General features: G+C 38.5%; 1 protein-coding gene and 1 non-coding gene across 3 annotated transcripts in view; one reads left to right on the forward strand and one right to left on the reverse strand.

Annotated features, from left to right (window-relative positions):
* The window catches only part of FMN1 (formin 1), a 429,632-nt gene that overhangs the window by 203,482 nt on the left and 199,832 nt on the right, over positions 1 to 26,318 (forward strand). For both annotated transcript variants that reach the window (XM_030814363.1, XM_030814364.1), the window contains one exon: positions 25,316 to 26,094. In XM_030814363.1, the coding sequence (XP_030670223.1) occupies positions 25,316 to 26,094 (779 nt within the window). The remainder of the gene's footprint in view (positions 1 to 25,315; positions 26,095 to 26,318) is intronic.
* On the reverse strand, positions 24,009 to 24,073 carry LOC115835758. The gene has a single exon (XR_004030779.1). It is a non-coding gene; the product is annotated as a small nucleolar RNA SNORD77 (small nucleolar RNA).

Raw genomic sequence — 26,318 nt, forward strand, 5'->3', positions numbered from 1 at the left:
ACAGAGACAGTACATGCTGTGTTTATGGCTGTAAATATATAGGTACATTCTATATAACAAATGACAAAGGACCATCTTAAAAATAATGCCTTATGAAATTTCATAAGTTTCATCTAAGAATGGAATAATCAAAAAGAAATAGAGGTCTTTCTCATTCATTCAATATGTATTCATTAAGTGCTTCCTGGATGCCAGGCACTGTGCTAAGTGCTCGAGGGAGCAGGACAGATAATAGGCCCCACTCTCTTGGAGCTTGTAGTCCATTCAGAGAAACAGATACTGATAAAATAATCAACCAATAAATATAATGTGATGAGTGCTGTGGAGCTGCTCTGATGGGGTCTCATTAAGATCCATGGGTCCAGACAAGGATACTCTTAGGAACTGACCTTTAAGCAGAGGTTTGAAGAGTGAAGAGAAGCTTGGCTTGTTTGGAGAACTGCAGGGAAGGCTTGTGTGGCCAAAGCACAGGAAAAACAGGAGAGAGGTGGGAAATGTAGCTCTGGAGTAGGATTTTTTCAACCTTTTTATACTGCAACCCAGAATAAGAAATGTATTTTACATCGAGACCCAGGTTACGTGTGTGTGTGTGTGTCTGTGTGTGTGTGCGTGTGAGAGAGAGAGGAATGAGTTCTATTCAACAGAATTTATTACATGTAACATACTCTGATATATTCAACTCTTACTAAAAATGCTCTGGATAAAGCACAAATTGATATGTTAATATGCTATCTCACTGATCGATGATGGCCCATGGGTTGAAAACAGTGCAGTGGAGAAAGGCAAGAGGCAAGATACTGGAAGGGCCTTTACATCTTTTTAAGGTTTCCCAATTTCATCTTCAGAACCGTTAGAATCTACTGACTATAATTCTGAGAAGAGGAATATGTGACATGAGCAGATTTGCATTTCCAAAAGACCCCCCCTTCCCCCCCCCCGGCTGCTGTTGCAGAGGACAAGTTGAGGAGGGCAGAGAGGATGTGGAGAGGACAGCAGGGAGTATTGCAGATGTCCAAGTCAGAGATTGTAGTGGCTCTGACTAAGATAGGGTCAAGAGAGAATTTACGCTCTCTGACAACAAGCATTGACTTTCTACCGGTGCTGATGGTTGCTTCTGCTAAACCTGGAACCATGAATACTGTCATTGTTGTTTGTCTATAAATGTTCACAGCTTGATTCTCCCTCTGGAACATGGTAAATATACAATAAATAATTCTTGAATGAATTAATAGGGAGGAAGAAGGTGCTGACAACACACGACCCTTATGAGCATGCAATGAGAAAGCTCTTGTTAACTGGATACACTTCTCTTATCTTAATTTGATATACACACCACCAGAACAATTACTTATCTCTGTAGACGGGGAAGTTTCTTGTACTGTCTTTGAAGGCTGCAGTAGGTGTCTGTATAACACAGTTCTGTTTGTTTTGTTTTAGTACTAAGTATGGCATGACCCTTATCTACGGCAAATAGATCCTTTAGACATAATTTAAAGGATTAACTGAGAAAACATAGAACAATGATAATTTTCAAATTTGCTAAATGAAGTTTATAAGTTGAACTGCATTAAATTGCTGATATTTGACCCATTTGACTTATAAAACAGCAATTTTATATGGCTTAATGTAATATATTCATACCAAATGGCAAGGAAGTGAATGTGTATTGGAATGATATTTCTCTGAATGAATCGTATTCTGAAATGTTCACTGGGGCTTCAGCAGGTGTTAAGAGACTGCAGCTGAAAATGTCACAAGGCATTGTCCGTAGGAGAATGAAGTATCCCTTACATGGTGACTCTTTTCCAATTAGAATTATTGAAGTATTGCATGACCCTTATATCCTGTGTCACTTACAGAACACTCTTGGCGAGAAATGTTTCATCTTTCAGGCAATCCATGAAAAATAAAGTTAGTGAAAACTGTTAAATTAGTATTCCTTGGTCTAGTGAATAGGCTAAATATACATTGATCTCTCTAACTGAGCCCAAACTGATATTTGAGCCCAAACTGATATTTTACTCCATAAAAATGAACGATTTTTATGACCCACTATTGATTGTTTTGGTCTTTGTAACATAGGTTTAATAAAATTGTCGTATTATTCCCTCATAGACCCTTTATAGTAAAAATTTCATGTCTTAGGAGTTATAGGAATGTGATATGGCATATACACACAGGAAAATGATTAGGATGTTAGAAGAAAGTGAATTAAACATCTAAGTTATATTTACTGCATGTCTTTTTGTTAAACATATGTCTTATCGAACATTTATTTCTCCCACAGATACCAATCCTTTTTCTTAAGTTTGTAAACTAAGATATGATCTATAGTCTGCCACTGATGAATAACTTGGGCATCTTTTGATATTTCTAATTTATTTTCAGTTAGTCCTGAGGGAAATTTATAAACACTAAATCACACCAGTTTTTCTACTTCATACTTATACTATTGTTCTCAACCACATCATCCTCTAACCATCTTAAGTAATGAAAATCTGTGATTATTATGAGAAAGAGGGTTTTCTTTTTGATAGTTTATTTTCAGCACGCAAAACTAACATTGATTCCCGTTTTGATGGATACAATACAGTACCATTATTTTTCTGTAAAATTCCAACATTGTAGAAAAGTGGCTCAGTCTTGAAACTTGATTGCCAAAACCAAATGGAAACTCCTTTCCTTTTGCTATAAAACAATGGTGGATGGGCTCAAAAACAAGGAGGGGAGAAAACAAGATTGCATTACAAATCTGGCAACATCAGCTACACTAGTAAAATCAAATCCAATGTTGTTTTATGACTCTGAATTTATGTGAGTACGCAGGATCAAAGGGCTTGAATCCCACTGGACTACAAGGTCTATAGTTCATGGTAAAAACTCATCAAAAAGAACATTTTAGTCGTTTAAACTTTTCATTTTAATCAGCCACAGTAATAAAAGAGCCTTTAGGTGTCCAAAAACATTTTGCAAGATCAAGAGGTTGTTCTCTTGCTCGTAGAAGCAGCTTTCTTATTGGATCCATATAATGCCTGTGGCCTTTGAGTGTCAAAGGGCCACTGCCTCCACATTGTTTGCCCTTGTGGGATGGTTTCTTTTGGTTCTTCTAACTGTGCATTATGTGATAATAAATTATGGTGTCTGACGGAAGGACCATAAAATTTTCACACCATTTATCAAGCGATTTTAGCCATTTAAAGTTAGGTCTCTGACAGCAAGCCAAGTCGTTTGTAATGTTTAGATAGAAACAGTCTACTGCCTGCATATTGACCAGCATCAAGAGACAGCCCTGCAGAGGAGAAAGAACACGAGGCTGCGGCAGTAGAAGACTCAGTTTTGAGTCACAGCCCTGATGCTCCCGAGATTGTGATTTTCGATGGTTCAGAAATTGGGGCTCCTACCTTCACCACAGTGGTGTTTAGATCATATAGGGTAATATTTGTCAAGCTACTATGCAGCATATGAGAATCAATATGCAGTAGATGTAGATGGTGCAGGAAACAGCCTGAGCAGTCCAGCATTTCCAGCAAGAGACCTAAATAGGTAAAGCAGGGAGCTGGCCAGAAGGAATAAGTTGATGAGAAAGTGTTCCTGAGAATGTGGAAGGCAGCGAAATCAGGGACCCAGGAGATTCTGGGAAGAAAGAGGTGGCATTTCTTCTGAAACCAAGAGAAAATAAAGAATGAGGGCCTTTGTCTATGGACTATAAATGCCTTTATTTCTTTGCTTGTTAGGTTTGGCCTCATGCATAGGAAAAGAAATGAAAGTGCCTGGTGTTTCTTCACCTGTTCTCTTTGATATCATCCTCTACTGCTGCTTCTGCACTTTTCTCATTTGGTTCTGATATGGTTTGGCTGTGTCCCCACCCAAATCTCATCTTGAATTGCAGTTCCCATAATCCCTATGTGTCATGGGAGGAACCTGTTGGGAGGTAATTAAATCATGGGAGCAGTTACCCCATGCTATTCTCGTGAGAGTAAGTTATCACAAGATCTGATGGTTTTGTAAGGGGCTTCTCCCTTTTCTTGCTCTCATTCTTCTCCTTCCTGCTGCCATGTGAAGCAGGACATGTTTGCTTCCCCTTCCACCATGACTGTAAGTTTCCTGAGGCCTCCACAGGCATGTGTAACTGTGAGTCAGTTAAAACCTCTTTCCTTATAATTACCCAGTCTGGGGAAGTTCTTTACAGCAGCGTGAGGACAGACTAATACAGTTCTTTTAGCAGGTGCCTTCCCCCATGTCTAGTAATAAATTCAGCTATCCTTTACATTAAAATCCTTTCCCTTGACCATACTGCTGCTTTGAGCTTCCATTCCTTTTCTCACTGGCAAAATTCTTAAACATTAATGATATGTAGCAAATTATCCTACCACTTGAATTCCGTTACAACTCTACTGAAACAGATGAAGTAATTGTCCCGTGCTACTTATCTCCTATCTGTCTGTCTTTCTTTGCTCTGATCCTGGAGAGTCAGTGTTGACATCCTCGATCTCCTCCCTCAACATCTGGGACAGCAAATTCTGCAGTTTTTTTCTTCTTCCTCAGAGTGTGCTTCTCTATCTTCTTTGCTGCCCTCCCAGCCTTGCCTCTGCAGCACGCCAAATTGTGGCTGGTTAGTCACCTGACCTTTTATATTTTGTGTCTTGGAGATTTCCTTTATTGCCACAAGTTTATCTCTGTGTAAGTGCTTTTCAGACCTATTTATTTGAATTCAAACTTCTTCCTGAGTTCTAGATAAGTTTTTGTGGAAAGCTACACTGGGAAATATTTTTAGTATCTCAAACTTAAAATTCCCAAAGCCAGAGCATCCAAAAAGTTGTATAAGCCCAACGTAGAAAGGGATCTTTATTTTCATCTACTTGTCTCCTTCTGAATCCTCCTTCTCTTCCTCTCCCAATGTAAACATGACAAAAAGCAATCTGCCTTCTTAGCTACCCTGTATATGTAAGGTGTTATGGTTCTCCTAAAACTAAAAGTCTAGGCCAAAAACCTCAGATGCATCCTTGACAACTCCTGCACCTTCTGCTTCACATCTAGTTGATTACCAAATTATGTTAATCTGGGCTCTGTGGTTTCATATATACTCACTCCTTGGCATCCTGGTTCCATCATCCTAACATAGGCCTTGAGCATAGCTTGCGTGTATTCAGCCCACCTTATCGATTACTTAGGTTGTTGCCCTTCTCCCTTAAAACACCTCTGGTGGCTCACTACTGTCTATCAAGTTAAGTTCAAAGTCTTTAGCATGGTATTTAAGACCCTCCAATTTATCTTGGCTTTCTTTTTTTTTTGTTGGGGGGCGGGTGAAGGGGCTAAAATGCACTTGACTACAAAGGGTGAGTAATTATTACTATGGTTTTCTCTTCCACTATTTCCCTACACTTTCCCTTCAGCATGCTTTTTTCTTTCACTTGGATTTCTCACAATCATCATTTTACTTTTGCCAATCTTTGTGCCCTGCAAGGGTTCCTCATCATACATGAAACCATCTCTAATTCCCTAAGGCTTCCTCCTCAGAAATTTTGAATTGACTTAGGCACTTAGCAGACTTGTTCTCACATTATAATTATGAAAGCAGAGGTGCCTCCACCTACCTTCCATCCCCAGTGTCATGTACATGACGGACATAAACTTTCGCTAAATAGGAAACAGTTGAATCTGCCATCACAGTAATGCATTAGTCCATAAATTAATCACTGGTTGGTCTTCCTTTTTTCTTCCCCTATAGTGGAAACTGGATGTAAACCAAAGTGATTTCACAGGTAATATTTTTCAAACTCAGAGACAAAGGAAAACTGTAGTGGAAAAACTGTGTTTCCAGAAGGTTTTTTAAAAGATATTTTTGACAGTTTATGACTTTCTGCTGGGAGAATGACATTTACTGTTTCTGTCTTAAATGTGCATTTATCAGATGTTGCGCGTTTAGAGAACATTTGCATGATCATTTGCGTTAGCTTAAGTGGAAGCAACATAGACTTACTTGAATTTGTGATCTTTTGGAAACCTGTTCATTTTATAGATGAGGAACTAAAGGCTAAAAGAGTTGGTCTTAGAATCCAGCTTAATGGTTCTCAACCTTTCTTTCTCAATACATTAAAGGGAGGTGACATGGTCACAACAGCAATGGGGTTTATTGTAGCCAAGGAAGTTGACCACCCTGTGAGATTCACCGTCTGGTTACTACTAGTTAGCAACAAGAGGTCTCAAGACCATGCAGGCAGGAAACTGATAGAGGCACCATGACTGAAAGTCGAGCCTCTTCCCAGTCCATTGCCCCATCATTTATGCCATGTGGAAATTGCTCTGCCAAAGATAAAGTGTTGACTACAGTCTAAGTGATGGGCAGAAAAACCATCACTCAACTCGTAATGGTGAATTGTACTGAGAATATGCTGTCTTAGGTTTAAAGTAGCATGTTTAAGAGCAGAATCTTCAGATAACACAAACTCAAACACACTTCTATTATGAATGTACAAATCAGTTGGAGGAAAGTAAGGCCACCTCTTTCAAATACTCAATTTCAAATTTATTGTTTTTTAAGATTAAAAGGTTGTAAAACACTTCCTCTTCCCCAACGCTTTATCTCTGCAAGGTTAAGAATTGTATTGAAGGTTTACAAATAGCTTGGTAGATTATTTTCTGATTCTCAGATGATTTTTTTCTGATGTGTGAGCTATGGGTCAGTGTCCAGATTGACTATGTCCTATTGTGACCTAGAATCAAACATTGGAGTCCAACAGCATCACTCACTCGCTGCTCATTAGCAACCTAATTACCTAAAAAAAGAAAAAAAAAAAACTGGAGAGACAGAAAGGCTGCCAGCTGTCAGGAATACCTTTTAACATTTTTTTCTCCTAAACCTGCAAACGAGGCACTACCCAAAGCAAAGAACTTTTAAACACCAATACTGAGAAACTGACTGTTGCTAGGGGATTTTGCATAGCAAACCCAAAAAACCGTCTTTTGACACTAAATTATACTCAACGACAGAAAGACACGTTTCCCCTTTTATGAGCTCCAAGTTTTAGTACTGGCCTGTTAAGCATTTCTTCATAGGTAAATGTTCAGATTTAATTCTATGCTTTTATTCTTACCTATGTTACACTGATGTGAAAATCTGAAAAATACATGAGACAAATATAAAAAAGAGTGATTCAGAAGAAAGTAGGCATTTGTTTTTATGCTTGGCAACTGCAATTGAGAAGGGGGTGTATTTTATCAAAGTAAATTTCGACCGAGAAGAATGATCTTCATGCCAATCTTTATAAAAATCAAAATTTTTTTCTTTCAAACACCTCAATCCTCCTAATCAGTTTCATATGTTGTGTTAATGTTATGTTCAAGGACAGGCAGTTAGAAAGCCGCCTGCTCTGATGTGCAGTCAGGGGAAAGGTGATGTTCCAACGTTGAAATTCCTAGTGATCTAAATATTTAGAGTGTGAAGTAGTTTGTAATTATTTGGAGTACATGACTGGCATGGATACTTGAGCCAGTTCATATTTTCATAAAGGGTACATGGCACCAAACAAGCATGTCATCTCTTGTAACTGACAAATACATTCCACAAAACAGCAACATGTCAATGGTATGAAACGCTACAGCAGTCATGTGGTTTCATATGGATGTTATACAGCTGACCTTGTATCATTAACCTTTATGGTTAGGTATTAACCTTTGAATCACTTATGAAAAAATGATGTATGAGTTTTAAGGTTATCCTGTCTCTGCCTTTTCACATTATTAATATGGGCAGCTATAACATTTAAAATAGAAAAATTGCCTGGGAGAAAAAAATGTAGCCATCTATAACCCTCTATCAAACTAAAATTGAAGTGACATTTCAAGTTTGCATAGGATAGTTAAATGTTTATTTTGAAAATATTTCATAAATTATATTCCATGTTTGATCAGTTAGGAAATAAGTCAGATTTAAATTCATACCTTCCAATTACTAGAAAAAACCTGAAATATGTAATTCTTATAACAATTATTCTTTCAAAAAGCACAAATTATGGAGATGAATATCAATCAAAAGTAATATAGTATAATCTAAGGTGGGGGAGGAAAAGAATGTGGTTTGTCTATATTCCAGGAGAAGAGAATCAAGTCAAAATGAGATCTGATCTTTTCCAAGTTATTCTGTCTTCATCTTAGTACAGTGTAATTCTACATGCATCTTGATGTTCCAAGTATCATTAAACATCTAGTAATCAGAACAAATGTTCTGCCAAATCCCATTTATTATTTTAACTGGTTAAGGCATTGAGCACTCTAGATTTATATATGTATAATTAAAATTTCTATTAAAAAATAAACCTAGATGGGAGATTTACATTTTTCTTAATCTATGTTTACACAAAGAAGAGATCTGTTTTTAAATATTACATCAGATCTTTGTGAACTCAAATAAATCAGTGTGACACTTTGCCAAAACTATTGGTAAAAATGATGGATATTGATGCCCTGTGGTCAGGGAATCTTCTCTGTGCGGTTTTAGAATTTTATTGTTACTCAAAAATACCCTTATTCCAGTTCTCACCTTGTTTTCAAGCATATAAGCTTAGGCACAACGGATACACTTTATCATTTGTACACCGTCAGCCCTTATATGTCCTCAATTGCAAGGATTGCAAATGAAACAAGTGCAGCTCCAGAAACTTCTGCCTCTTCCTGGATAGATCCATAACTGGATATTTTTGGTAAGCTTAATTGCCTATATACAGGAACTCAGAAAGAGCCTTGCCACCGCAAAGAATAAATCTATCACCCATATTATCATGGGTGCTGTTTCAAGGCTCTTTTTGTTGCTCAGCATATTTTCATGACCCCTCTTCCCATCATCTTGTTGTCTCTCAGCGAAAAATAACTCCTAACATTTGGATGCACATGGACTAAAACACCTTCATTGGTCCCTTAATGTTATTGAAGTGGGAATATATTTAGAACTATAAAAATTCTTACCAATTAAAATGTGATGTGCATTCGCAGTTATGGCAATATTAATATCTTTATTTTGACCTATTTGAGATCAATTAATCGACTCTCATCTGGGCCCTCTCCATATTGTAAGATAAGTCAGTTGGGAGGGGCACTAAACAAAAACTTACCATGTCTGTGTGGAGATAGACCTGTCAATTTGGACTTAAGAGTGCCAGATTTGTTGGAAAGAATGTAGTCACAGTCAGCTATGCACTTAGCTGTGACCTGGCTGAGGAATAATTGCAATAATCGTACGAATCAGTTTTTATCATGTATGTAACAGGCTGTTCATGGGCACTACTTAATATTACAGTTCCTTCTTCCTTGTTTTTCTTTTGCTAACAGAACCCAGTAGTCGTGGGCACTATAGCTTTAAGGATTTCTAACAGTCAACTAGGATATTGAAGAATTCATTCATTCAGTGACCCCTGCTACAGTGATACATCAGTGAACAAAAGATAAAAACATGAGTCCCCATAAAGTTGACATATTTAAAAGATGGAAGGAGGAAGAGAAGTTAGCACAGCAGGCAGGATAATCTCAAAGGGAGGAAGAGGACCAGGAATTTGTACTATCAAAGAATCCGAGAGGCTGTTCTCAAGATAAGCTGTGCAGAGTTCCAAAGGAGAATGAGGAAAAATCCACCAAATTGGGTAGTTTAGGAAGCTGTTAGTTATTTATGTGAGCATTTTCAGCAAATGGTGGCAACCTAAACCAGCCTTTGGAGAAATTACACAGAGCGCATGGTAAAGATACAAAGATAATAAGTAACTGCTAATCCTTTGGAGTAACATTTGTTAATGAATACAATGGGGGATTTTATTCTGAAGAAGGGATAGAGTTAAGGCAAATGTTTTGCCCTTCTTTTTTTTTGGTGATGGATGAACAAACAGAGAAAAGGAGACCTTAAGCACTTTTTTAGGTAGGGGTGAAAGAAGACCTACGTATCAATAAACATGTTAAAAAATTGCTTGGAAAAAAAACTCAACAAAACTTCAGTGCGTCTTGTACACAAGTGATTTCCTAGCTTTTTATTGCATGATGCAATGATGGTTACTTTCGATATACATTCTCATGACATATGGATCCTGCTTAATGCAATTTGTGTAGAAAAAAATGTTGAATTTCACTTAGCCACAGCGTGTTCATGCTTTTCTCTAAGGCGACCACCATCTAAACAAACACATAAACTATACGTAGATGTAAGGGTTGTGCTCATAGCTTCTGATTGATAATGCACTATAATCCTAAATAGTTGCTGTTAGTTGTATCCAATATGATATTAATCCTTCAATGTTTCTCAGAGTGTTTTTATATTTGTTGTGAAGTTTCTTCTGAGTTTCTTTCTCTCCCCATGAAAAATATATCAAGAAGCAAGATGGGTATTACAATTCTCATTTAACAGAGTTAGGAGCCTGAGGGAGAATTTGCAGCCTACTATACTGATGGAATAATATCCCTTATCTGTCTTGAGACCCTTGTAAGTATAGGAGGAAACTGTGCTAATTGCACTGTGGGACAGACTGTTTTGATAGGTGGTGTTCTTTAAAACTAAGAAACAATATTAATCTATTGCATAAAAGAAAACAAAAAACCCAAAATAGTCCTTTAAGCTAAACCTAATCCTTGTATTGGAGGCTGGCTTAAGAAAAACAAAACTTAAAAAAAATCTTCAAGCTGGCTTGAGAATAGAAGATAGTAGGCCTTTTTTTCTTATAAAAGCAGAAACTTTTTTTGTTTGGAAGCATTTATGGATGAACTACTATGAAAAAATCACACTCATCATAAGTATAATGTGGTAGAAAAAAGGCTGTAGAGAAGGGAAGAAATGAGACATCACAGTGTTAAATGCAACATAACATTGTGCCTAACACTTTGAGCTTTTGGTTGTCATTCACCCCCTCGCCTGGCCATGTTCCCAAGTGGCTGCAATGTAAGAATGATACTGAATGTGGCAGTACCATCTTAGAGGATTACTACTAATCCTATCTTAGCACTGAATTCACCTCGACAGAGAAACCTCTAAAAGGTGGGTCACAGGAGTGCAAAATGCTGTAGTATTGATGAAAGAGGTTAAACTTTTACCTCAAGAAATTTGAACACTTGAGTCTCTTTAAGACGTGAGTAATACTTTAGATACTTTTCGGACTCCTTTTACTCTACTTTCTGTGATAATGTCTTTTTTCAACAGAGAGAGATTTTGTTGCAGACAGAATCTTGCTGTGGAAGTCCAACTTTTATGTAACATTTTATTAGTGTTCACTTATTTTACAGTTTTTAATTCATCTAACATATATGTTTCACTTATAATGTCAATCTTTAAGAGGTTTTTTCAATGAGATATAATTTTACATGCAATAAAAAATTGTTGTTTTAAGTGTACCGTCTGAGGTTTCGCCAAAAATGTGCAGTCATGTAAACATACTACAATCAGGATATAGAACATTTCCATCACCGTAAAAAATTTCCCCGTGTCCATTGGAAGACAACCCCTCTTCTGACCTCAGGCTCCTGGCATCCATTGATGTTTTCTGTCAGTACAGTTTTGATTTTACCAGAAAGTCATATCCATAGAACCATGCGATATATAGTCTGTTGAGCCAGCTCCTTTCACTTAACAGAGTGCATTTGAGACTCATCCATATTGTTGCGTCTACCTGAAGTCCATTTCTTTTTAATTCTGAGTAGGATTCTACTTGGTGCACCTTCCACAGTTTTATTTTTTCACCAGTTGAAGAACATTTGGGTGGCTTCTAATTTTGGGCAATGTATTCATCAGGATTTTCCAGAGAAACATAAGTAATAGCATGTGTGTGTCTATGTGTGCGTGTATACATAGAATATATAGATATATATTAATGTGAAGCTTTTAAAATGTATATGAAGAGATTTATTATAAAGAATTGGCTTACATGATTATGGAGGCTGATAAGTTCCAAAATCTGCAGGGTAAACTGGAGATCTAGGAGGGCCGACAGTATAGCTCTGGTCTGTGTCTAGAGGCCTGAGATTCAGGAGGGCTGGGGGTGAAGTTCCTGTGCAAAGCCTGGCAGACTCAAGACCCAAGAAGAGTTCAGGTGTAAAGACAGGAAAAAACCTATGTCCCAGTTCAAAGGCCACCGGGCAGGAGGAATTTTTTCCTAGTAGTGGGAGAGTCAGTCTTTTCGTTCTATTGAGGCCTTTAACAGATTGCATGAGGCCCACCTACATTAGGGAGGGCAATCTGCTTTACCCAGCCTCCAGATTTAAATGTTAATCTCATCCAAAACACCTTCACAGACACATCCGGAATAATGTTTGGCCAAATAACTGGGCACCCTGGGGGCCAGTCAAGTTGACACAGAAAGTTAACCATCACAGGCTATTATTGATAAAGCTACCAAAAACATTGGTGTATGGATTTTCATATTAACCTATGTTTTTGTTTCACTTGGGCAAATGTGTAGGAGTGGGATTGATAGTTGATATGGAAAGTGTGTGTTTAACTTTATAAGAAATGGCCAAACTGCTTTCCAAAGTGACTGTACCACTGTCCATTCCCATCAGCAATCTGAGAATTCTAGTTGTTCCACATTCTCACTAGCATTTGGTATTGTCAGGTTGGTCTGTTTTCTTCTCTCACTCCTCCCTCTCCTCCCTTCTCCCAATAGGCATGCAGTGATATCTTTTGTGGTTTTAATTTGTGTCTTCCTGTTGAGATGATTAGTGATGTTGAACATCTTTTTATGTGCTTATTTGCTATTCGTATATCTCCCTTGGTAGATTATCTGTTGAGATCTTTTACTCATTTTTGGAGGGTGGAGGGAATTTTTTTTTCCTTATTTTTGTTTTAACTGAATTCTCTCTATGCTCACTATGCTCTGGAAACAAGTCCTGTGTCAGTTATTTGTTTTCCAACATTTTTTCCCTGTGTGGCTTAGAGACTTGCAACGAACAGAAAATTTTAATTGTGAAAAGGTCTAATTGATCAATTTTTAAATGGATCATGCTTTTTTAAAGATTAATTTTTTAGTTGACAACAATTGTATATGTTCATGGTGTACAGTATTGTGTTTTGATATGTAATATACATTGTGGAATGCCTAAATTGAGCTAAGTAACATATCCTAAATGAATCATGCTTTTGCTGTCCTGTGCTAAATGAATCATGTTTTTGATGGAATATGTAAGAACTCTGCCTAATCCAAGGTCGTAAGTATATTCTTCTATGTTTTCATTAAGATGCTTTTTTGATGACAACAAAGTTGACCGAAAAGTTGACTCAAAAGCTGTTGAGTCTTATGTTAGCACAGAATTTAATTAATTTTTTTTTCTTGAGATGGAGTCTTGCTCTGTCGCCCAGGCTGGAGTGTAGTGGCGTGATCTCGGCTCACTGCAAGCTCCGCCTCCTGGGTTCACACCATTCTCCTGCCTCAGCCTCCTGAGTAGCTGGGACTACAGGTGCCCGCCACCGTGCCCGGCTAAATTTTTTCGTATTTTTAGTAGAGACGGGGTTTCACCATGTTAGCCAGGATGGTCTCAATCTCCTGACCTCGTGATCCGCCCGCCTTGGCCTCCCAAAGTGCTGGGATTACAGGCATGAGCCACCGCGCCTGGCCAGAATTTAATTAATTTGAATGTAATATTTTAGTGACAGAAAATCTTAAAAATCACATTTTACAAAATATATAGTTACAAATGGAAACATTTTTTGAAGAAAAATTTCCTGTTAAAATCCCACGGTTTGAATAGAATTGAATAAAATAAGAGTCTCTAAAATTAAACATGAATTATAAGAAATGTATTTCATTCTTTTTTGAGACACAGTTTCACTCTGTCGCCCAGGCTGGAGTGCAGTGGCACGATCTCTGCTTACTGCAACCTCCGATTCCCGGGTTCAAGCAATTTCCATGCATCAGCCTCCTGAGTAGCTGGGGTTACAAGCGCGCATCACCACGCCTGGCTAATTTTTTGTGTGTTATTAGTAGAGATGGGGTTTTGCCATTGGCCAGGCTGATCTTGAACTCCTAACCTCAGATGATCCGCCTTCCTTGGCCTCCCAAAGTGTGTATGCATGAGTCTGAATTTTAAAAGAAGAAAAAAGAAAAGGAAGGAAAATAGACCAGTTATAATTTTCCCTAATCAATGAAACCATTTTGGAGACATAGATTCAGGAAATCAGAGAAAATTTGGTATTCCGAAGACTGAAATAAAACAAAACAAAACAGAAAACTGTTAACCAAGTACTCCAGTAGTAGATCTGCTGATGATATATAAATGCATAAAATTTTTGGCATAATACTGTACAGTTTTAAAAATCACAATATTTAAGATTAAATGTTCTTTTAAAATAGTGTGAATACTGAATTTACAGGACTGAAGCACCTCTTTGGATCCCTAGAAACCTGGTTTGTAAAGAAAATAAAAGCCAGATACATAAAGCAAATTTAAGGTTACATAGCAGCCTTATGCAGAGCTAAAGCCAAGTGCTGTGACCCTATTTTAGTTTTTTTTTTTTTCTTCGAACTGACCTAGACTCTCAAATTCTAGCAGAAAATATTTCTCTTTGGGTCCACTTCTTAAGGAATTAAGATTATATTCAATTTTGTGATCCCTTTCTGGCATCTTAACTTATGTCTTGTATAATGAGTGTGCCTTTTGGCTAGGGTTAGCAATTTTTGGAAATTTAAAACGTTTCCCCTCCTAGCTTCTTTTAGAGGAGGCATCCTAAGCCAGAACCCAAATCATAAAGAAAGACAAGCAAACCCTCTTGTTTGTTTGCCCTGTCGATTGGCCTATAACATAAAACCCATTCAATGGCAGATTTATCAAGTGACTAATCCCTGGGAAAACTCGAAGTGGCAAAGAGAAGGTGATTGTGATCCAGGCATGCATCATTGGTCATTTGTTTAAGTAATGAAGGTGGAAAGCCAAATACCTCCTTGCTTACTTGCAAAAATTAATTCAGGGAGGTTGGTTTATGCATGGTTGGGCTTGGAGTGGCTTTCTGCTGATGGGATACCGTGAACACAAATGACTTGGTATGCTTTTGCTGGATGAATCAAATGCATTTGATGGTGTGGTCCTGGGTTTTCTTCTGTTGTCAAGGAAGGAGTTATGTCTGAATAATAATAGTAAAAATAATAGCACTGCAAAACTCACACCAGCTCAGTTGTCCTGGAAATTCATCATAACTTACAAATATGTTACTATTTCTACCTAGAATGTGAGCTTCTCAAAGTATGAATGGTCTCTTTTTTTTTTTTTTTTTGAGACGGAGTCTTGCTCTGTTGCCCAGGCTGGAGTGCAATGGCACAATCTCTGCTCACTACAAGCTCCACCTCCCGGGTTCACACCATTCTCTTGCCTCAGCCACCCGAGTAGCTGGGACTACAGGCACCCACCACCATACTCGGCTAATTTTTTGTATTTTTTAGTAGAGACAGGGTTTCACCATGTTAGCCAGGATGGTCTCGATCTCCTGACCTCGTGATCTGCCCGCCTCAGCCTCTCAAAGTGCTGGGATTACAGGCGTGAGCCACCATGCTGGGCGAATGGTTTCTTATTTTCCACAGGATCTGGTACTTTGCAGATGCTCATCAAAGCTTGCTTTTGAATATTGGCTGGTAGGGAGGCCATCTTTGTTGCAATGAAAACCTGTTTGCATTCTACCAGGTTTATACAGCACCACTATGAAGAGTAAGCTCATAGCAGAAGATGTATCACCAACTACTCCTCTGAGCCCCTTCTTGCTCCCAGAGAGCTGTATCATTTGTAAAGTTGTGGGAACTATTTTTCTAGTCAGTACTCCTAGAGTCTTATGCATAAGTTTCGTCTTTTACACCAGAAAGAACTCAACAGCTGGCCCCTTTTGATATCAACTGACTCCATTTGATAATTCTATATAATTGACCTAATATCATTTTTTCATTTCCTACCGAATTCAAATTTAAGAAATGTGATGTTGGGAGTATGTAAGGCAAACATGATTGAGGAATCTACATCATAGTTTTCAAAATGATACTCTCGTGCAGATGGACATTGGCCATGGGATAGTATCCCTTTATAGACAAATGTGTGAGGCATCTAGAGGGAAATATTAAAATGATTACTGTAATTAATTGGAGAACCCCAGTTTGTCACAGTGTATTAAGGACCAGGGTTTATCATCTGTTTCTTCTAAGCTTTCATGTACTCTAGAATGTGTAATGCCTCATTGGACTAGCTGCAGCTTCAGTAGTGATAATAATAATACAACACAAAATTGCAAGTTCTCTCTTTTAATAGAGAAGGAATTAGTATGTTGGCTCATTGCCTAAAATGTGCAGTCTTGGTTTTGCTCATTGGGTTTAGAACTACTTTTTGGAAAAATAGAGTCTGAAAGTCATTTCCATGGATATATATCCATTTTATGACTTATATTTTGGATATTAATAACTTAGAAATAAAATGTTACTGAAGTTCCCCCATGAGTAAGAATGCCTTTTGTTTCATAAAATGCACTCTGGCTACAAGTTTGTTTTGTGTCTCAAGCATAAACCTCTGCACATTTCAAACATCTGTTTTACTTTCCTGCTACTTCCTTGGATGACTATCCATGGTTATATTTGCTGACTTTAAAGGTGTATTCCTTAATACTTGTAATTAACTATCACCTTTCAAAATTAATGAATAGGCTGGGTGCAGTGACTCACACCTGTAATCCCAGCACTTTGGGAGGCCGAGGCGGGGGATCACCAGGTCAAGAGATCGAGACCATCCTGGCCAACATGGTGAAACCCTGTCTCTACTAAAAATAAAAAAATTAGCTTGGCGTGGGGGCACGCATCTGTAGTCCCAGCTTGTTGGGAGGCTGAGGCAGGAGAATCGCTTAAATGTGGGAGGCAGAGATTGCAGTGAGCCGAGATTGTGCCACTGCACTCCATCCTGGTGACAGAGACTCTGTGTCAAAAAAAAAAAAAAAAAAGGGAATAATTGTATCTAAATTGCATACTCATCACTGGTTTTCAGAGCCCCTTGTTGAATCTGATTTTGTGTGAACATTTGCATTCATAATGAGGCTTGGGACTCTCTCTTCATTATTGCTTAGATAATACCATGCTTTGAGCTCTTATGAAGCTTTCATGAATAGAGATGTGTTTAAAGAAGCTTTGAAACAAAGTGATACGAGAGTCTTGGGTGTGGAAATTACTAATGTTTTAGAACTACAGGAAATCTTAATGACTAAGTATTTTAAACTGCTCATTTCAGACATATATAAAATGAGGCTTAGAGGAAATTTAAAAATTGGCTAAGAGCAAGTAGCTAATGATTGAGATAACCAGGAGTAGAATTCAAGTCTTTGAACCCAATGCTTTTTCCACCTGAGAGCCAAGAAACTTCAAATCAATTATTTACTTAATCATTCCATATCTTTTTCAGGAGGATGGAGGGCAAATATTTTGAAGAAAGCATCTGTGACTAGAAAGTATCTTTTTTTGTGTGTTGGCATACTGATTTCCTAAAATGTATTGCATGGGAAGGATTATTAATCATTGAGGATCAGTGATAAGGTGGATAGTAGATTTAGTCTCTCTCTTACTGGCAATTTACTTAATTCCTCAGTGCTTCTCTTTCTTCATCTGGAAAACAGCCACAATACCAGTATTCTCACAGATTGTTGTCATAATTATATGCATTGATGTAATGCAAATGCATTGTAAGTAATAGGTGGAATGTAGTGTTACTAATCATTAATTATTATGAGTCACTGTTATTTACTGGATATCAATTTAGGGAGTCATCTGATATGAATTGAAAATAGTAAGGCAGAAAGAGCATAAATTTTTATATCAGCCAGGATTGAAATCCCCTTGTTACTATTTTTCAGCTGTGTGATCTTATACAGATTAACACCTCTCCCAGAATGTCTGCCTTGCAGAGTCTCAAGGATGAAGGCAGCTAGCATAGTGCCTGGAACACTCACGCCATGTTGGTTTGGATTCTCATCTTGTCTTTCCCGAGCATCAGTATGGCAGGTGATTACTGGAGGTCAGCACCATTTTTACACATGTGTACTCTCCAGCATTGCATGCATTAGGTTTTGCTCGGAGTCAACTTCATATCAATTACTCTTTACCCCTTCTTTTCCTGCCCTGTCTCTCTATTTCTTTATCCCTCCCAGCAAGTTCTAATTACAGAAATGTGTCAAATGTGGCTTATGTTTCTAAGTGTCCTTGACATGGCCTTTTGGTTGTAACTTGATGTGCTTACATTTCTGATAAGAACAAAATATTATAATAGTTAATTAAAACCAGCTTTTGTTAATTTATGGGGTTCTCATCAAACCCAGTGCCATTCTCTTCATTAATAGTAACTTTTGTTTTTACAGTGGCGAGTATAAGCCAATTAACTAAGGGGTTATTGAAGTCTCTGGACAGCCTTCAAAAAGAAAACAGAAGAAACTCGTATGCATGTCCAAAGCCATAGAATCGCCATCTCCTTGCCTTACCTAAGCATTCTGTAAGAACTGAATCCCATCCCTTCGAGGCATTTTGTGCTCCCAGGCCTCATTTTCCTTTCCTTCCCTCTGCTCACACTGCACTTTTCAGAGGTGGCAAAGCTTTGTTGAGCCTCTATGCAGCCCCCAGGAACTGCCTAGCTTTCCCCAGCCTAGGGATGTAGAATTTGGAAGAGTCCCTGGAAAAGACTGACTTACTCAAGTTGTACAGCAGATAACCTGATTTTTTATTGGCCCTGGCAGCACCACCTAGAGAGAATGTTTTTAACAACAAAATGCTAACGGATGATTTTTCCACAGTGCTTGGCACCAACACGATGTCTTTCATCAGTAGGCACTTTTCCACCTTCTTTTTGACAGACATGCTTGTGGGGACCAGACAAGCAAAAGTCTCCTCTGTTGCTTGGGTTTCAGTACAGTGTGTTCCTTCGATGATATCTCTGAGCAGTGGTAATGGGGAGGATATTAAAAAATAATGAGGATTTGGTAGGGGAAGGGAGAACCATCCCCAAAGGAGGCTGGGGAAGTTGCTAGAGTCCAATTCCTAATCAGATTAGAATCACAAATGTGGTTCATTTCTACCGGGTAGTTTATTATATGTATGGGAATAGCCTTTGAGCTGACTGTGAAGAGAATTCTTATCTACATTAAGTATTTTGAATTATTAAAACTAACATGATCAACATCAACTTTTAGAAATACCTTCATTAAGAAAAAACTTGGAAGTTTTATAAGTTTTCTAGTCCAAAAGTGGAGCAAGTAACAGAAAAGAGATCAGAAGAGTGTATAGTATGTCTACTCTAGTTTCAGTATTAGTCTGTAAGTAATGTCTAACAATTGACAACTAACAGGTCTTAAGAGTTTGCTGTGTATGGGAATAGCAAAGAGAAAAGCATCTTTATCTCTCCTTAAATTTTTTTGGAGTTTCACTTAGAAATGGATGGGTAATACAGAGGCATGAGGAAGTCAATATTTAACACTAAAGAAATCAGTAAGCATTTGTGGATGGCTAACTAGGCAAGCAGTGTGTGATGCTCTCTGGAGGTTCAAATATGATTAAATTGTGGTGCCCAACTGCCTGGAGTTTTTAGATTCGCAAAGAAGATAAGCAGAAATGACTAGAATGCAACATGAACCTAGAATGTTCTTTGGAAACGAAAAGGAAAACTTTTGTCAAGCAGAATTAAGAAAAGTTTAAGCCAGAAGATTCAGTTGAGCTTGATTTCATTTTTTTCAGGGCTTTCACTAGGCGAAAATGGATAAAAGGTGCTCTAAGCAGATGAAACAGCATGTGTGAAAGAGTAAAGATGTGGGTGTTGGTTATCTGTAGTGGTATAGCATAGGAAAAGAGCAGGGAAATATCTGGGAAAGTAGGCAGAGGCCAAGTTTTGAAGAGCCATGAGTATCATGAAAAGAATTTAGGCTTGTCTGCTGTGTAGAATAACTATTCTCAATCTGGACAGTGAAGGAACATTCCCTTTATTGGGCATATCACAATTAGGAAAGGGACTTTACCAAATAACACACTTCTTTGGCGATTCTGAAATGACCCAAGTGAAAATCATTGCCAAAAGAACCCATTGATATTGTGGTGTTTTACTATCTCAGCTGTGTTAGAGCAGAATACAGATTAAGAACAGTTGTTGTTGATCTCACCTCTGGCTCCCATTGGAATCTCTTACAGTGCTTTAAAGACACCTGTGCAAAGGCATCATCTCAGACTAATTAAATGAGGGTCTCTGGGGATGGGCCTGAGCGCCGGTGTCGTCCACAAAACTCTCCAGGTGATTCTAATGGGAGCAGGGCTTGGGAACCACTTTATTAGAAAGATAAAAATTGTAGCATTAGGAAAAAAGGGGTAATCAAAACAGGATGGTTTAATTGGCATTGTCCTCTCAAAGCTAGTAAGTTTGAATCTTTCTTATTAAGAGATGGACATACATTATTATAACAGACTATTGCAGGTGAGAAGAGGATGTGATTAAAAATGAAAGCAATTGAAGCAAACAAATTAAGAGTAAAGGAAGGTAGGTAAAACTTAAAGACTGGAGAGATATCAAACCTCAGCACCTGTCTCTTTTCAAATGATGTATTGGGGTCAAATCAGCAGATTTTTAGCAGGGAGAGTGAGAGAGAAGGGAAATCTTGAGACTTTCTTTATATGTCCTAAAGAACATTGATCTAAAAATAAATGGAGGGTTTATAATTGGATACTGCTCACAAGCACATGTTCAATGTATAAGTAAAGGTAACAGGATATAAAGGCATTTTGTTTCCTTGACCTGGCATTATCTGTAGTTTCCTTTGTAAGGGACTGGTTTTAACACTTGCTAAAGATTCCCAGGATCCTGGGCAAAGATTGGGAGTACATGATTATCTAACAGAACATTCTACTCTGTATTAGAATCACGAAATCATTACCAGTCTTTCTAGCTGTGTATCTGGATAAAGGAGGGGGAACAGCACATAATATACACGTACAAAGTAGAAGTGGTAACTAACAGGAAATAAAATTAAAAATAGTGTTTAAAGATTAGCTTTCCCAAAGCTTCAATTCATGGTATGCATGAACTTGAGATGCTTCATTTATAATAGAGCCAGACACAATTTGAAATAATTGGTACGATATGGACAGACATTGAATGAATGAGGTGCTTATTACTTCAATCACTTTGAGTTGCTCTGCCACACTGAGGTCATGGACACAACCAAGACAAAATTGGAATGATCAAAAGAGATTATGAAGCAGGAAAGGTCAAAGACAAGTGTTTTTTTGGGGAGTGAGGGGCAGAGAGAGGCAATTAAATTTTAGTGATCCAGAAAGATTTCCTACAATCATTGCAGCATATTGGTGTGCAGTATATGGAAATTCATTGTTTTCCTTCTTCTTTGGTCATTCTCCATATCACTGAATACAGTATGTGAGGAACCCATTCATGGAGTCTGTGACTGGTAATCTGCCCCCTACCTTGAGTGTTTGCAACAGAAGAAGGGTATTGGAAGAGGATAGTATTTTCAAAGACCCAGATGCATGAAAGAGCATGGACCTGTTTAGAAGACTGGAATCCAGGGCATATCTGAGGAAGAGACAAAAGCCCATAGTGGAGAAGTTGGTCAGAAAACAGATCAGAAGAGCTGTTGATGTGTCTGTGCTAAAAAGTTGGTGTTAGTCTGCAAGTAATAGCTAATTATTGAAGAGATTTTGAGGACTAGGGATCTGCATTATTATTTTTTTTCAAAATCTTCTTGGAACCAAAGTGGCTGAATTTGAGTCAATAAAATGATCATTGCCTTTGTCCAGTGAAAGATTGAGGTGGTGGGGGTGACAAGAGAAATCAATAACACTTGACGAATAGCATGTTGAGGATGAGAGAGAGCAAGAAATTCAGCATGACATCAGGTTTCTGGATGTGCTGACTGGAGGCGATCAGGCCATTAATAGTGAGGAGGAATTTCAGAGGAGGAACACATTGGGGTTCAGCAACAATGAGTTCACTTTCCAACCTGTTGGATCTGAGGCAGCTGGTTAAATATTTAAGTAGATTAATCCAGAGGATACTTGGAAATATGATCTCAAGGTACCAAGTTAGAAAGTACTCACCTGGTGTCATTTACATGAGTATATGAGATCATCTAGAAAGATTGTATAGTGTGAGAAGGAAAAAAATAGCAAGGAAGATGCCAAGAGAACCACAGTTAAGGACGAATGAGTCTACAGATTGACTAGGGACAGCGGAGAAGTAGGAGGAGAACAAAAGGAAAGAGGTGGAATCGAGTTCAGGGAAGCAGAATTTCAATGCTTGTGCAACAGTCAACAAATGTGGCAGAGAGGTCAAAATCACTGAAAAGTGCTGATTGAATGCAACAGTCAAATCATGGAGTTTCAATAGGATAGTGGGGATGGAAGCTAGTAATTGGGTGAAAGTGAATGAATGAGAAAAATAAAGCATGGGTTGAGTGCTTTTTTTCAAAAAAGTTGTGCTGCGAAGGAAAAGAGGTAGGGTTAGAAAGTGCCATAGCTAAAGGAATTTAAGAAGGATTTTGGTATGTCTATTTTTGCTTTAGAAGCATAGAGCATGTAGACAGTAGAGGGCGTGGGGCTGGGAAGCGTACCCAGAGCCAAGAGCCAAGCTAATGGGGCCACTGGGCTCTGATCTGCCAGGTGTTAGAGAGACAATAATAATGACAGCAAACTGAAATAGTACTTACTATGCTGCAAACACTCTTCTGTATTTTCCTTTACATATATTAATTTGCCTCCCTGGCATATCTGCTCTGTCAGGTACATTTTATTATCCCCATTTTGCTTACAAAAAAACTGAGGTACGGAGAGGTGAACTTAACTGCCCAGTTTGTGTTCTGCCCACTACACTAAACAAATGCCTTACCTCAGAGATGCTAAAATGATATACAGCTTTACGTGTCAGCTTCAACAGATTTAGAAGATCGTTGATAGAGTGGTAGAAAGAAGAGGAGGTGGGGGCCAGGGCTTTTGCTGTAGATACAAGATTTCATCTTGGGGAGTTTATAATCTGATAGGGGAGGCAGAAACTCAGTAAGTTCACCAAAAATATTTCCCTTATTAGGGAAAGTTTCACCATGCAGTATGTCTTTGAAACTCTTTCATATCATTAAGAAGTTGAGGATTGAGTAAAATTATTGCTTCTTGAATCTTGAAAGAAGGTTGAGAATAACAGCTGAGAGTTAGTTTTTTGTGACAGAACCGAACTAGTCATTAGAATGAAGTTAAAATGTGGGTAATTGAGGGTGGTAATCAGGGCTAAGATGTGGGTGGAAGTGGACAGAAAAGAAAGAGAGAAATGAAGATGGAAATGATATGATGTTGAAACAAAGATTATCTTGATCTCACAGTTGAGTTAAGCTCGAAATTACTTTTAGGTAATCGGTAGTAGAACTCACAAAAGGCTAGGTAAACTTGCATATTTGCAGTACTTTGCTTATCCTGATTGCTTGAGCTTTTCCTAGTTTTATGCCTATCCCTCTACAAAGGTAGCATTGTCTGAAAATTTTTAAAAATAATTTGGAATTTGTTAGTCTCTTGCTCTGCTATTAGCATTAGCAACAGAAACTAACAGTAAGATTTATCCAAACATTTCTATGTTCCAGGCATAATGCCTACTGTTTTATATGAAGTATCTTATTTTACTTTTATAAAAGTCCTAGAGATGGCTCACTATTATTTCTACTTTACACTTGAAGAAACTCAGGCTTAAGGACACAGTATTCCCTGTCTAAGGTCATAGAACTCGCAAGTGCCTAAGCCAAGACGTGAACCAGGTGGTGTGACTCCAAACTCTGGCACTCAGCGCTCTGCACTGCACAAGAAATAGACGGTGTCCTGAGCTAGCCACTTCCCTCAGAGTTGACTCAGAGCTACCACGTCCACATATGAGAAGATTAGCCTTCGACAAACTTTGTCTTTCAGTTCTCCTGATTATAGCTCTTTAGGGGTTTGTTCTTGATAATGAATATTAGAGAAAAGTTGAACCTAGTAAAAAATAGTTAAAAGTTATCTTTTTTTAACACCATTAACACCAGACAAATGGTAGATCTCTTCATAATTCAATCTCCTGAACTATGCAAACATCATAGTATAAAAGTTACCTCAGTGAAGGTAGATGAGCTTCCTGTGTTTACACCTTTCCCTCCAAGGCTGTTAAAGTATTTCTTTACTTTTTCAATGCAAAAGGGAGCTGTACTTGTGCATGCTTAGGTGTTCTAGATATTTGTGCTGAAATTATAGTGAAGAGAGGCTCTTGGGACAGTGACAGTGACAGTGACAGAGAATATAACTATCCTAGTGATTTTTATCCATCCATCGCTTCTAAGCTATGTACTTCCTGGGCTACCTGCTCGGATACAGATATAAAGACAATACTGTCACCAGTTTCGTCTTGTGGAGTTTATAATCTCATGGGGGAGGCAGAAATTAAATAAATTGACCAAAAATATTTAATTACTGTTAAACTGGATTTTGAAAACTCTAATCAAATTCTAAATTTGCTTTCCAATTAACTGTAATAGGATGAATAGCTTTGAATGCTGAGGAACGGGCTGGTTAATGACTGCGAGTACAGTAGCTCTGTGCTAATAAGTGTACAATTATAGACTCAGTGCATTAAAATAACTGAGGCAATAAGCATTAAAAAGGTTACTGTCTTACATAGTTTAAAGTGCTGTGTAAGTAGAAGAAAATGGCATACTATAATATCTTCATTATTTATGTTCTGTATTGCTTATTTATTGCTATATTATGAAACAGACACAAATACTGACCTTGGGCTGCTTTTATAGGGAAACTTTAAAAAAGTAAGTTATCGTGGTTTCTTCCCTTGCTTTTTGTGTCTGCTGTATTGTCCTGGAAACTCAGTGAAAGAGACATTCTAAGGAAGACTGGGAGAAGAGCAGCTCTAAGCCAGAGGAGCTCTAAACCAATTTTTTTCTTTATAGTTTTCTTTTTTGAAACCAAACCCCAAAGTTATAAAACAGATAGATATTCAAGCATGTCCAAAGCTTTATTAAAAGTTATGTGTTTGATATGCAAATTGGGTAAGAGTTCTTAAGTAACAGATGTACTTTAAGCCTTAATCCATGAAAATTATCTCCCGTGAGCTCAGGCTGGATGAAATTGTGCTTTGACTCCTGCCTGTTTAGGTCCCTGGAAAATTCAGAGTGCAATTTATACCTTTATGGATTCTTAAAAGAATGTCTCTGTATTTCCCTGCATTTATATGGGCCATGCTACAGTGGCACTGTGATGGTATTATTGAGTTTCTAAATTCTTATATTTGTTCTTAATAAACTCATTACTTTCTTTCCCACTGAATTTTCCTATAGGCCCAGTTTGAACTTCGGGCATTTCATATCCGGGGCGAGCATGCAATGGTAACAGCGAGACTAGAAGAAACCATTGAAAATCTGAAACACGAGCTAGAACACAGATGGCGAGGGGGTTGTGAAGAGAGGAAAGACGTGGGCATTTCCACCGATGATGACTGCCCTCCAAAGACCTTCAGAAATGTGTGCATCCAGACAGACAGAGAGACCTTCCTCAAGCCCTGCGAAGGTGAAAGCAAGACAACCAGAAGTAATCAATTAGTACCCAAAAAGCTGAATATCTCCTCCTTAAGCCAGCTCTCACCCCCAAATGACCACAAAGACATCCATGCAGCACTCCAGCCAATGGAAGGCATGGCATCAAATCAGCAGAAGGCATTGCCTCCACCTCCCGCACCGCCCTTGCCAGCATCCATCCCTCCCCCTCCGCCCCTCCCCCCGGGACTTGGATCTTTGTCTCCCGCACCTCTAATGCCACCTGTGAGTGCTGGGCCACCGCCACCACCTCCGCCACCTCCTCCACCGCCACCTCTACCTCCACCTTCAAGTGCTGGACCTCCACCACCGCCACCCCCACCCCCACTTCCTAACTCCCCTGCCCCACCCAACTCTGGAGGGCCTCCTCCTGCTCCACCACCTCCAGGACTTGCACCCCCACCTCCCCCTGGACTCTTCTTTGGACTTGGCTCTTCCAGTCAATGTCCTCGAAAACCAGCCATTGAGCCCAGTTGTCCCATGAAGCCTTTATATTGGACTAGGATACAAATAAGTGATAGGAGGTAAGTTCTCCCCTATCCCATTCTCAGCATGTGAATTCCTAGGATTTGGCCCAAGTGATATTTTATTCTTACCGGGTCAATATCTCCATAGTGTAGCACCCATTATCAAGTGTGATACAGTGGATAAACAAGGTTGGGATGCTCGGGGAGATTGTCTGTCTCCAGCAGGGCCTCTCTATATTCTCTGAAGATGCTGGGAGAAACCATGTGTTTCAGTGTCAGGT

Source organism: Nomascus leucogenys, chromosome 6, assembly GCF_006542625.1.
Source record: "Nomascus leucogenys isolate Asia chromosome 6, Asia_NLE_v1, whole genome shotgun sequence".
Lineage (NCBI taxonomy): Eukaryota > Metazoa > Chordata > Mammalia > Primates > Hylobatidae > Nomascus > Nomascus leucogenys.